The sequence below is a fragment of the Amblyomma maculatum genome, chromosome 6 (assembly GCF_055883805.1).
Source record: "Amblyomma maculatum isolate TAMU_Amacu chromosome 6, ASM5588380v1, whole genome shotgun sequence".
Lineage (NCBI taxonomy): Eukaryota > Metazoa > Arthropoda > Arachnida > Ixodida > Ixodidae > Amblyomma > Amblyomma maculatum.
Window position 1 is genome coordinate 109,916,317 of NC_139349.1, and position 14,060 is coordinate 109,930,376.

The 14,060-nt window shown below is 49.9% G+C and overlaps 1 protein-coding gene across 7 annotated transcripts in view; it reads right to left on the reverse strand.

Annotated features, from left to right (window-relative positions):
- Nucleotides 1-14,060, reverse strand: part of LOC146186570 (uncharacterized) — a 181,568-nt gene that overhangs the window by 50,308 nt on the left and 117,200 nt on the right. For all 7 annotated transcript variants that reach the window (XM_084607282.1, XM_084607279.1, XM_084607277.1 and 4 more), the window contains one exon: nucleotides 474-558. In XM_084607282.1, coding sequence (XP_084463408.1) covers nucleotides 474-558 — 85 coding nt within the window. The remainder of the gene's footprint in view (nucleotides 1-473; nucleotides 559-14,060) is intronic.

Sequence of the window (14,060 nt, forward strand, 5' to 3'; positions counted from 1 at the left end):
ACTGAGGAGGAGGACAGTATGAAAATGGAAGAGAACTGTTTGTTCAAGGCCAGGTCAAGCCCCGCTGATTTATAGTACTGTGCGTGACAGTCTCGGTTTATTCAGTTCAATATGCATAGCCAACTCACTCAAACTGACATTCTACCTCAGTTCAGAAACATCAACTGCTGTGCTTCAAGATCATGCTGCCGAGTATCAGAATGAGAATCTCCTCTTTTTATGCAGAAAACTGCCCCATTTTCTTTGTTTGTTTTTTGAAGGTCACAGATTTTTAAAATTGTTCAATCTTTTGGTCAGCTTTCGGACCCCGCCGAGTACGAAATATTGGTCAACAACTGTGCTTGAAGTTGCTCTACGCATGCCCGAACTAACCAACCAACGTTGGTTTATATAATATGCAAATAAGATGCACCTGCATCACTGAGTTCTAAAATATACGGACTTTATAATTAACTTTTACTCGCAGAACTTACCTCAGCTCGTTTAGCCCTGTCCAAAGCCGAGTCAGACGCTTCTTCAAGGGCTCTGCACGTTTCTTCCAGCTCTCCATTTGTGATCCTAAAAACGACATTGCAGTTTATCATCCCCAAAAAGTACAAGCACTGTGACATTAAGAAATCTCACATAATCATGGCCTCCCTAATGCCCTAAAATCATGCCATCAAACAACTATGCCGTTCTCCTTCAGATCACTGAACAGACTTCCCTATTGATACAATGGCTACAGTCAGGGGTGGAAGCAGGCTCGAGCATTTTGGAGCAGCTTTGGAGCAATGAAACGAGTGTTTTGGAGCATTTTAATAATGTTTTGGAGCACGCTTCTAGGCTCAAACGCCTTTGATAATTGCCGCTTTTCCTTTCTAAAATACAAGATGTCCAATCTGATTCCATTTTATGCAAGTTCAATGAATTTCAAACTTCGCACTCATCTCTGACAAGACAAACGGCTAAAGCATGTAAAGATATTAAAACACGGGCTAACCTTAGCAACAACTTAAAGGGACACTAAAGAGAAAACTGAAGCGGGCTTGCATCGATAGAATGCCAATTCCCGATTACAAAAAATCCACTCTTACTGAAAACAGAGCTGTTATAAGGTAGTAAAGAGGAAGAACAGAAATACAGGTATCGCCGCCACAGCCGAAACTCGCAACTACAAATCACGTGACACGCTAGGGATCCCGGAGACTGACGTGAATTATGTTGCCCGTTTGAATGCAGTCGTAGGTTTTTTCTCGAATATAATAACACGCTTTCATTATATGTAAACGACAGCGAAAAGACAACGTAAACGTTGTAAGGCAAATACAAAAATATACTTGGAGGTGCCACAGGCACCCACTTCAGTTTCGGTTATGTTTCGGCTCTGGCATTTATTGCGCACTCAGATAGTTTTTTTGGACCTGCAGCGCCTGAATTACGAGCTTGGAGCAGCAGATGCGCCTGGCTCGTTCCCATTTGAGCATTCGGAGGCGCGAGCGAGCAAAATCCGCTGCCGCCGACACGCTTCTTCGTTCACACTTCTGCGCCAACATATCGCCGCCGTCGCCGCTTCAACTGCGAGCTCCTGTTAACCCTGACCGGACCGCTCGACTGCAGCTACGTACGCCACAAAAAGCATACATATGCTAAGTACCGAAGGAAAAATGCATTATCATTCAATTGTTCACTAAATCATGGCACATCTGACCAACATACTACGGCAACAACACCTTCAACGTGCTATTTGCAGGCATCGTAAACAAAAGGGGCATACTTGCCGCTCATACCAAGGAGAGCGTCGATATATTGCGCTGGTTGCCCGGCGAAAGAAAAGGCCTCTGGTAAAAAGTAAAAACTAAAAATAACGAAGCACCACAAGTACATTACAAAAGGTAAAAAAAAATTGATTTGTAGAAAAAAAAAACACCAGGCGGTAGGATTCAAACTCGCCACTGCTTGCTCCGTAACGTCCGGCGCTAACCGCTCGGCTACGCCGCGCCGCAGGAGCCCAAGAAATATTTCTGTACTTTTGTCGTGGCCGAATTTACAATAGAATATTGCCGCGAAACCTTCAAAACAGTATTTGTTGTTGTTTAATAGCCGCCGGCATACAGGCTTATCACTCTGATTCTGGACCGCGTATCAGTTCCGTAATCTTTGTTTGTTAATGCTCGATGTCACGAGTCACACCTTTATCAGTTTTGTTGTAGCGCAAGATGCACAGAGATCTGTCTCGAAGGTTCCGGCCACTCGGGTGTCTTTCCACAATGTTCCAGCCCGTGCTGGTAGCTGTTTGCGACGTTATCTAGATTGTTCTGTGCAGCCTTTAAATTGAGCGTTGACGAGTGTGACGAGCATTCCTTGTCCGACGACAGACGAGCACGTTTGTTGCTATCGCCGCCACCGAGTTGCGTATTTCTTTTGCGGGCGCAAGTCAGCCCAATAAAGAGTTTCTTCAGTGCAATCACCGACCCTTCATTTGTGTCTTCGACCTTGTCACCCCTATGTGACATCTGGTGGAGGTGCTGCCTTTGATCCTTCAAGCTAAGACCTAAGCCGTGTTATGTCGCCCTGGAAGACCAGCCTACAGGTCACCGAGCCAGCCGCCGACTTCAAGGCCTACAACCCGAACACTGTCTGCTGCCTGACCCCATTCGATCTCGGAAGGCATCGACGCTGACAATGGCCCAGCCTACTACAGCACCGGTTTTCGTCCAACCCCGTGAGCCCCCCTGCTTCCACGGACAACCGGATGAAGATGCTGGAGACTGGGTGGACCTTTTCGACCGTGTGGCAGAATTCAACGGCTGGAACGACGCTGCGAAACTGCCTTTTCAAGCATCGTCCGAAAGGAAAGAGCCCAGGCCCTCCTTCAGTCAAGACTTCAACTTACTGACGAGCCTGTCCTGGCATACGTTGAGGAGATGAAGCCTCTTTCGCCGCGCCGACCCTAACAAGACCGAAGGTGAGAGAGTCAAATTTTTAATGCGAGGCGTCAAAGAATCGTTTTTTGCAAGTCTTGTCCGAAATCTGCCAAAAACCGTGGCGGAATTTGAAACAGAGGCGTCTACTATCGAGAAGACGTTGGCCACCCGGATGCGCCACTACGAGCGACCACTTCAGTCGGACTGCTCCACCCACTACCCTAACGCATCTGCAAGTGGAGAGAACCTTCGGGACCTCATCCATGAGATCGTGCGAGAGGAGCTCCGCCGAATACTACCATCATCGCAACAACCCCAGGTGGCGACGCTTGCGGACGTCGTCCGTGAAGAAGTTCAGCAGGCGCTGGGCGTTCCTAAAGCGACGACTCCGACGGCTCCAGAACATGAATCAGCAGAGATGGACTATGCAGCTGCATTATGTTGTCCTGCACCCCGACGCGACCTCCCAAGCCCTCGTCGCTACCATCCTGCTTCCGAAAGCCGCCCCTTGGTCCCCGCTTGCCGAGCCCACCAACGACCCCCAAGCCCCAGAAAGTGCGACGCCTGGAGAACAGCAAACAACCGACCGCTCTGCTTCCATTGTGGTGAGGCAGGACACATCCTCCGTCACTGCCCGTACAGGCGGATCGGCCTCCGTGGTTTCGCTGTCGACGCCCCACGACCCCGTCCTGGTGAGCGAACACAGGAAATCAACGACTTCCTGCGCAGCGGAGAGCACTCGTCGCCAAGGCGTCTGTCACGCTCCCCTTCACCGTTCAATGCCCGATTTGCGTCGCCGGGCCGCAGTTACGTGCAAGGACGGTCTCCTAGCCCCCGTAGGGGAAACTAAAGGCAGCAACCTTCGGAGGTGAGGTTGCTCAACGGTGAAAAGACGAAGATCCTCCACCGCCGACGACCACTAACGACGACGCAACCATTTTATCGCCACTCCACACGACGACATCGACGACAACAAGACCAGAGTGCAAGCAGACACTGCCGCCCAGCGAAGTAACAGCGGTATGCCCCGGCCATGACCTGAAGAAACGACGGAGCCGAGATCGGACACTAAGGCCCACGTGCAATGCGAGGACGCGAACAAGTGACCTTGAAGTTGATATCGACGGTCGCAAAGTCACTGCCCTTGTAGACACCGGAGCTGACGGAGTGGCTGATTCGCACCGCAGGTGGCAACCTGATTACTCCATCGGGACGATGTACTGCAAGAATAACCGTAAATGGGCGTACTTACCCCACCAGCTTTGTGGTCTTGCAGCCGTGTTCCCGCGACATGATTTTAGGCATGGACTTCCTAAATGAAAATAAAGCTATCATCGACCTCCGATCCAAGCTCATCAAGCTCTCTGCAGACAAAGCTATACCTGCTACGACGACTTCGACGCAACACGTCGCCCTAAACGTCCTCGACGGGAGAATTGACCGTGCCGCCCCGATCAAGCGTCGCAGTCAGCGTAGGTAGCACAGACATCGAAACCGCTGAAGGCATCGTCGAAGGAAATATCCAATCGCTCTTGGAACGAGGTATCGGCATCGCGAAATTCCAGAGAGGACAAGCTCAGGTACTGGTAACAAATTTCACTGAAGAATACCGGCATCTCAACAAGGGCATGACCATCGCTTTTCTCGACGAATTAGCGGACCTCAAAGACGTATTCGCCCTCCACGACCAACCACTGGAAGACGCACCAGACCAATTCCGTTAGCCCACATTTGACATCAACCCAGTATTGACCCACAGCAGGAAAAACCAGATTCACAGGCTTCTTCGAAACTACAGGGAGTGCTTCTCGTCATCATCTAAGGTACGACAAACACAACTGGCCAAGCACCGCATTATAACGGACGAACACGACCGACTTCTGCGCCAAAGCCCTTATCGTGTATCGCCGCGAGAACGGCAGGCCATTCGCGATCAAGTTGAGGAAATGCTGCATGATGACGTAATCCAGCCATCGAACAGCCCCTGGGCGGCACCAGTTGTTTTGGTCAAGAAGACAGCACACTTCGTTTCTGCGTTGATTACCGCCGCTTGAATAGCATAACGAAGAAGGATGTCTACCCGCTTCCCCGCATCGACGACACTCTCGACCAGCTCTGCAATGCAAGGTACTTCTCATCGACGGATCTGACGAGCGGATATTGGCAAATTGAGGTCGACAAAAGAGATCGCGAGAAAACCGCATTCATCACACCGGATGGCCTTTACGAGTTCAAGGTGATGCCATTTGGCCTCTGCTCCGCACCAGCCACGTTTCAACGAGGCTTGAAGTGGCAAATTTGTTTGGTATATTTGGACGACGTTGTCTTCTCGTCAAACTTTGAAGACCACCTAAAACGACTACAGACAGTGCTGGAATCCATCAAGTCATCGGGACTAACGCTAAAAGCAGAGAAGTGTCACTTCGCCTACGAAGAACTCCGGTTCCTAGGTCACATCGTTAGCAAGGACGGTATTCGCCCAGACCCGGAGAAAACAGCTGCAATCGCACAATTCCCACCGCCTGCCGACAAGAAAGCTGTGCGCCGATTCCTTGGGCTGTGTGCTTATTATCGACGATTTGTCAGAAACTTTTCGCGGGTCGCCGAACCGTTGACGCAGCTTACAAAGGCTGACGTACCTTTTAAATGGGAAGCGCCGCAAGGAGAAGCCTTTGACGAACTTAAGCGCCGCCTGCAATGCCCTCCTGTACTTGGCCACTTTGATGAAAACGCCGAGACCGAAATTCACACCGACGCGAGCAGTGTGGGCCCAGGAGCCGTTCTCGTCCAGAAGAGTGCTGGACAGGAGAAAGTAATCTCCTACGCTAGCTAGCAGGTCCCTCACAAAAGCCGAAGTCAATTACAGTCGAGACCGCTTATAACGAACCTGAGCGTCACGCGGCGTCCGTTCGTTATATCCCGAAGTTCGTAGTAACTGGACCACAAACTAAAAAACAGAGAAAAAAAAAGTTGGCGGTCAAAACACGAGATTTATTTCTTAGCAAAAAAGTCTGTGATGCTCGTCTGTTTCTGCAGTGCAGATGCGATGAGGGCGGTCTCCAGTTTATTTAAAGCACTAGCGTGCTCTTCGCCGAGTCCCTTGGCAAAGGCAAGTTGTCTGAGGCCCTCTATATAGCCCATTGCTACAGATGTGCTTACTGGGCGCTGGCTCAGACGTTTCATCTTCATCTGATTCTTCCGCGTCGCTCTCGGCCCGCACTTCAGAAACGATGCCTTCGTCCGTGCACGGTTCCGCAATATCCGCGTCTTCATCCGCAGAAATAAAATCCTGCCAACCAATGCCAGGGCCGCCCATGTCGGAGTCGACGACGCGCTGCCACAAATCGCCGCCAGAATCATCATCATCGGAGGCATCAGGCCCGACGTCCGGTACTGCGTCGACGAAGCCGGCCTTGCGGAAACAGTTTCGCACGCAAGCAGTCGTCACCTCCGCCCAGGCCGCCTTCACCATCTCAAGGGCTGAATACAATGAAACTCGGAGCGGCAAGTTAGCGGCCGGACGGTCAACGGCGATGAGCAAGCGCTGCACAATGCGGCGCCTATAAAATGCCTTAAGGGGGGACACGGGTCTTGCGGACCAAAAAATCGCGAAAAAATCACTTTTTAGAAAATGTGATTTGCGAAATCAGTAGCTCTTTATCTACCTATCTGCTATGTTTTTCATCTCTAGGGTCGGTATTTTAGTCACAATGCCAATTTATATAATCGATGTCGCCCAAATTTGGGCCGAAAACGACCCCCGAAACAACCATTTTTCGCGAGGCGTAGCTCCCATTTTGTGCGCGGCACCGTAGCCATCTTGGTCTCATTCGAAAGAGCCGCCTTTCGTCTTCAAATTGACGCCTCTGCTGTTTACATTCGCCCATTGGTCGCATAAAAAATAGCAAAAAAAGAAAACGTGGCATTTGCAATCCCATTGGCTTTCGGGGTGCACGTGACGATAAGGCGTCCCCGCATTGGTGGAGCTGGCTGACGGCGTCTGCTAGGCGCGCCCGAGCCGCGGGGAGACGGCGGAGACGTGACGCCGGCCGCGCTTGGTTCCGAACCGCGAGGTGCGTTCATGGCAAGAATTTGTGAAAAAAGTAAAAAAAATAGTTGAATAATCATCTCAAGTGATGCCCTGCCCCGGCTGTGCGCGCTCAGGCCGACGGAAATCGTGCGCCGAACGATCGTGTGTACGAGCCTGAAGTAGGCCTAGCGTGTTCCCCAGCACGGGGGACTGCTACTGCCAGCGGTCGCACCCGCCGCGACAGTGATAACGCTGGCCGGAGATGAGCAGAAAGATAAGCTCAAAACAGGAAAAGCTTGAACTCGCGCCAACTCTAGCAACGAAGCGGTAGACGGATTGTGTTCGTAACGATGACGGCAGCGCGGCGGACAGTCCGCTTGGCGATGCGGAGTTCACGATCGTCAGATCTAAACAGTTTGCCGAGATTGGCGAAGCGTAAAACATACGGCGGCGATATTGGCATTTAAAAAAGTGAAGGGGGTAAGGAATCGCCGTCAAACTTATTCTCCAATGCGTAAACTGCGGGACACGTCGTCTTCGTAGAGCTCGCCGCGCGTTTGCGCCGATCAGACCTCGTTCATAGTCCTTAGGGAATTCACTTGCTTCCAGTGCAATGCAGAGCACCGGGAAGCAGCAAACAGCTCCAAATTACATTTCTTTTCCGCAATAAACGTTCCTCACCACGGTCTTGATGCGAGGACTTAGCAAAACGACGTACGTAAAAAAAAAAAAAAAAAAAAAAAAAAAAAAAAAAAAAAAAAAAAAAAAAAAACGAAAAAGTGACAACTGAATGTGCTGCAACTGCAAATCAAAATGAAAGAGGCGACACTTGGGCGTTGGAAAGCAAAGAGACTACATTCCTGGAGGTTTATAGCCATTTTAAATTGTAAACGTGTGCATTGCACCAGTGAATGTCTGAGAGCAGTGAGGAAGCGTGCTTCCTCTGCAGCTTTTCAGACTGCAGCAAAACGAAAGCAGAAGGGCAAACCCAATGCAGATTACTGTCCAGGAGCCTTCTAGGCCACAGTGGCCTGCATTTCTACAGTTTTTGTTTGATTAAATTAGTGTTTGACATTGCAATTCGTTTTTTCCATTTTTCTCAAAATGAAAATTTTGCCTACCCTTCTATTTTGCGGGTGGCATTGTGGCTCTCCTACTCCTTAGATTGTAATGATTTTTATTTTTACTGGCTCGTGAGTGTTAAAGGAACACAATAAAGCTATTATACAAGGTCTCAACTGCATGAAAAATTTTTAAACATACGAAGATGTAGAAAGGGGGTGGTTGCACTTGTGAAGCTGAAACTTAAAACTTCCATAACTTTGGCTTGTAGTAAGGCAGGAGCACAAAACTTGTTTTATTGCGTTCCTTAGACATTCAAGAACAGATCCATGTGCATTTTAGCAATTTCCCTTCAGTAGATATTTTTACAAGCTTCCCGCAAGTCTGGAACAGCAAAGTTGCTGTAACTACTCAGCAAATTTATGTAGAAGAAAACTAACAACATATTTGAAACCAGCACAAGAATTTACATAAACCCTGCAAATTTCATACTGACAGGACAAATATTAAGAAAATTTTGCTCAAGACCCATGTCCCCCCTTAAAGGAGCGTATTATGCCCAAATCAAGAGGCTGCACTTTAGAAGTGGTATTGGGCGGCAGGAAAAGTACAGTCACTGCCGTCAGAGACGTTTGCACGTGGTGCGCTGAGCAATTGTCGAGCAACAGCAGCACGCGCCTGCTTTGCCTCTGCATGTCGCGGTCAAACTCGCCCAGCCACTCTGCGAATAAATCCAGTGTCATCCAGGACTTAGTATTGTGCCTGTAGCGCACGGGTACATGGTTCCGAAAGCAACGTGGCTTCTTGGATTTTCCGACTACAAACGGCATGCGCCGGTCGCTGCCATTCATATTAGTGCACAGAAGAACTGTAACGCGCACTTTACTGTGTTTACCGCCAGCGCATGACTCCCCTTTCATGGAGTGAGTCTTGTCTGGAAGCATCTGATAAAATAATGCAGTTTCATCTGCGTTATACACATCCTGCTCCGCGTAGCTTGCAATAATGGCTCGGTTTGTTGCAAGCCAATTGGCAACGTCCTGGTCACCGACAATCGATTTAAAAACAATCACATGCCGCACTTTGAACCGATGTAGCCAGCCATTGCCTGGGCAGAAGTCGGGAAAATCTAGTAGGAATGCGAAGTCTTTGGCTTTGCCCAGCATAATTGGTCCACTTATCGGAATGTTGCGAGCCCGTGCGTCGAAGAACCACTTCAGCAGCGCATCCTCTATGTCCGCATGGGTGGCCTTCCTCAGGCGCTTTCTGTCCGCTGTGTTGGCGTCGGAGCTGGCGATCTTTTCCTTATTCTTCAGAATTGTCGAGATGGTTGATTTCGACACGTTGTACTTCACCAGCTCGCAATTTTTAGCACCTTGAGACAGTTCCGTCACAATTGCTCGCTTCGTTGCCATGTCCAGCGTTTTTCATTTCGTGACCGCTGGAGGCAGGCAATTCCCGTCCGCCATCCCGAATTATACGACTCAGGCCCGAGAGACGAAGCGCTCACACTACACACACGAAAATGACAACAAAGCGCCGCAACTGACTGAGCACGTGCGCACGTGGGACAATCACGCGAGGCAAGCGAGGAAGTGCCTAAGGAATGGAACGGAACGGAACGGACACACAGCGGGGCATGGTATGCAGCGGGGAGACCAATGAGAGGCATCCCTGAGGAGAGGCATCCCTGAGCGTCAGTGCTGCCACCTGTTGGCTCCTACTGTAGTTGCTTTCAACCGCCCATGGCCTCCGAGATTACCTCCGCAAATCTCGGAGGCCACGAACCGTCACCGCCGTACTGAATGCAGCGCCGCCGCTGCGCGTTCAGTCCGCCCGTGCAAACAGTACAACCGCTAGCGTATGGAGAGGCCTGCCTCCTGGCGCCCCGCGCCCCTGGCACGGCCGCTCAATGGAACAGCCAGGAAACGAAACGACGAAACTTCGAAGACTATGCCGGCGGCCGGCGCCGTGGAGACAGGCGAAGACGAGGGAATGGCGAGAGGAGAGGGGAGCGGAGTTGCGAGGAGGGGCGGCAGCGTGGCCTTGGAGGCCACACCACGCGCCGACACTCGTAGGCAGCGCGCGTCGGCGAGCAAAGGGTAGCTCGCTTGCGAGGAGGATTGCGAAAACAGACCGAAAGGGATGGGAGCCCATCGTTATCTCGTATCGGGGCGCCGGGTTTACGCCGTCCGTTCGCTGTAACCGATCGGCAGCGCTCATGGACGTTTGTTATACGTGCGATCTTGTGCCATTGAAGTAATGTATATTTTGGCGGTCGCTCCGGTCTCGTTCGTTATAAGTGAAAGTTCGTCTTAAGTGGGGCCGTTATAAGTGGACTCGACTGTACTCGATGACCTAGAAGGAGTGCCTTGCAATCATCTGGGCCACTTCTAAGTTTCGTCCATACCTATACGCCATGCGCAGCGCCTCTAGGGGCGCCACTGAAAGCCGCGTAGCGGCGGCCGTCGGAACCCGAGGCGAGCCTCATGCGACAAGCGCGGCCGCGGTGCGCGCGTGCGATCTGCCGTTTCTGCGCGTCTCGCGGGCATTTCCGCGTTGACAGTGTGCGCAAGGGTATCGTACTGTATAATAGTGGACATGTGTTGGTTATCACGGCCGTCTGGGACTACATTGCCTCCATATGCATGAAGTGTTCGCTGTAGATGTGCGTCAACAAGGTTGCGTACGAAGTGGAGTTCATTTTGAGTGCCCCGCTATCATTACAACGCCATGCTAGTTATTTCATTCCTTGACCTATGAACCAATGTTCTTTCTTTGCTTAATGGTACACGCTTGCTTCGTTTACATGCAATATATTGCTACAGTAAACTAGGCAGTGTTGTCGCAACTGCGAGCGGTTTCGTACTGGTGCGACCGCAGGAAAATCCAGCCAGCTTGTAAACCAGCATTTTGAGCATTAGGAAATAGCGCATATTTGGCTACTGTAGCACGAGTTCAGATTTTTCATGCTTGCGCTTTACCACTGACTGTACAGCATGAATTTCACGTATTCCGCCGTCAAAAAGGCAGAGCGGGTAGATAATTTCATGGAAGAGTAAGATATCAGCAAAGGCGATATCTGAAAAGCTGCATCATGGGTTAGCCAAGAGAATATTAGATTTAAATTTTATATCCTATGTTATTATTGTAGTATCATCTTCATTTCATTTGTATCAACATCGCGCCAGACTACAGAACTACAGCGGGCTTTTAATCAGCTCTAGAGCCCTAGTCTGAACAGAAAGTGCAGCGACATATTATGTTTTCGTAATCTTGCCAGAGAACAGAAGCACTGGCTCTGATGTTCAAAGTAATTGCATGGCAAATTTCAAAACGCATATTGGCAAATGTCTGCTCAATAACCCGCCGCAGTGGCTCAGGCTACTGAGGAGGATCGAGTTATCGGGACTGAAGTCGACCGCATCCCCCGCGTTTAGGTGGAGGCGAAACGCTAAATGCCACCGTGTGCTCTGCGATGCCAATGCACGCTTAATATCGTCTGGCTAAGCGTTTCACAAATCTAATGCACATTGTTTCTTCCCAGATAGTGGAGGCGACTAAGTTTAAACAAAAAGTGTTCACAGAAGGTGCTATGACAAGCGGAAAACACGGAAAACATAGTTATCACTCAGCCCCGCCATACGGCAAATTTAATGCCAATTCCATCAAATGACATTCGTTCAAAACGATATTTGTTTGCTGCTACAAGAGAAAATATGACATTCGATGAAAACGAAATTAGGTATCGAATGAGTTTGAGGTACTCTACCAAATGCGATCAACGAGGAAATGTGTTATCTCGACAGCAGAGAATTGGTGAGAAGATGCACCCAAAATAAACTACAAAAGTGCCATCTGCATTAAATACTATACTGTGCTCCTATAATTTTGCACCCAGTTATCTATGTAAAAAATGCCAAATAGCATAGTAAAAAAAAAAAACTGGCACTCATCGCTGTCAGCCAACCGTAGCCAACGCAATCAGCGCGGGCGGAACAGGTCGCTTCGTCTGCCGCGGTCCGTCGGCGCCGAGCCGCCGGCACGGCGGATTTCTTTCGCCACCTTCAAAAAAAAAGCATGTCTGTTGATCTTAAATAATACGCGCTTAGTTTGACGAAGGAATCTAAAAAAAAAGTTTCTTTACTGAGGATCGCTGCTATGTAACGAGATTTTGGAAGAAGTGATAAACGCAATACAAACAAATTTCTGCTCACATTAGCAGTTGCCGCCGGTGTGACGCAGCTCATCCGATTTTGTTCTCTAGTTCCGCTGCTAAGGCGTCGCCGAAGTTGCGCCTTCCTTTTACTGTAAGACAATTTGCGAGACAATTGAACTGATACTATAAGGCAGTTTTATGAATATGAAATTTACTATTTCCAAAGCGCTTCCAGCTACGGCTTTGATGCGAAACCGTTTAGACGTTTAGGCATAGTGACGACTAGGGCTTAGCACACGGCCAGAGCGCCGTCGTCGGCCGCTTTTGCGGGTAGCGTCGTTACGGTAAGCTCGCGGTATCCGATGTGGCAAGTGTTACAAATTTGCCGTATGCTCTCTTGAGGCTAAGCTCGGGCATTTTTCGACGGGTCTTAATACGCCGAGCGAACGATCTGGCGAAAACGTACGGGAGTCAACAGGGCTGTAGTATGCTGCGCCGTAGGGGGATACTCGAAGTTTCTATAAAAGCACCGTCGGACAGTACACTAGATACTGCCTATTTTATGTGTTGCTCTTGACACTTACTCTAGTGCGCAAAGTTTATGTTGTTGAGACTCGTACGCTCTTCGCAGTCGAGCGCAGACGTACGCACCTTTCGTGTCCTTTACTAAACAAACGCCGCCGACACTGCCGCTAACTTCGTAACTGATCGTCCTAATCAACAGGTTGTTTACAAGGGATGCAAGACATGAATGTCAATTTAAAGGCTGCCTTTGTTTACAGCGCGGCCATCTTCGCAACATATTGAAGGCGCACCAACATTTGCATTTCAATCGCAGTTACCATAATTTGGAAATGGCATTAACTTTGGTCGTGTAGCAGCGCGTCGAAAAAATGACATTAGCCTGAACAAATATCATTTGATGAAATTGCTTACTTTCTGCGTTGAACAGCCGCGATTCACGGCCGCCGTCGTTCTCGTGAAGCATCGCTGGAAACTTATACAAACGTGTTCCTGGCAAGGTTTTATGCGAGTTCGAAAAACTAACTACGCAGCAATTCTTCCCGGACATTGCTAAATGTTGACAACGGCGTTATATCTGTTAAACTGCGACCAAAGACGAAACCACGACGCGCGCGCATAGATGCTGATATGAACAGCGCCCGACCGAGCCCGCCTACGCTTTGCGGCTTTGGCGACAGGCGGCGTTGTCGGCGTTTTGCGCATCGCGTATACGGCCGACCATTCAAGGTGGTAAGCAACCATCACGCGCTCTGCTGGCTGGCTAATTTGAAAGATCCTTCCGGCTGCCTTGCCAGATGGAGCCTACGACTTCAAGAATTTGACATCACTGTAGTCTATAAGTCGGGCCGGAAGCATTCCGACAAAGACTGCTTATCACGCGCTCCCGTCGATGCTCCCCCGAAGGACGATGACGATGATGCCTTTTTGGGACCGGTAAGCGCCAGCAGTTTCGCAGAACAACAGCGATCAGACCCTGAGCTGGAAGCGCTAGCCGATTACTTGGAAGGAAAGACCGCTTCCCCTCCTGGTGTGTTCAGGCGACATTTACCATCCTTCACGTTAAGCAATGGCCTCCTCGTGAAGAAGAACTTCGCACCCAACAAGACCGCGCAGCTTCTCGTAGTGCCTAAAACCCTTCGGCAAGAAATTCTGCAGGCGTTGCACGATGAGCCCACAGCAGGCCACCTCGGATTTGCGCGCACGTTGCGTCGAATCCAGGAGAGGTATTACTGGCCGCGACTGCCTGCTGAAGTTGCCCACTACGTGAAGACGTGTCGTGAATGCCAACAACGCAAGACGCCGCCGATCAGACCAGCAGGACTACTAAACCCGATTCCGCCCCCAATCCTGCCCTTTCAACAAATTGGGATGGATCTCC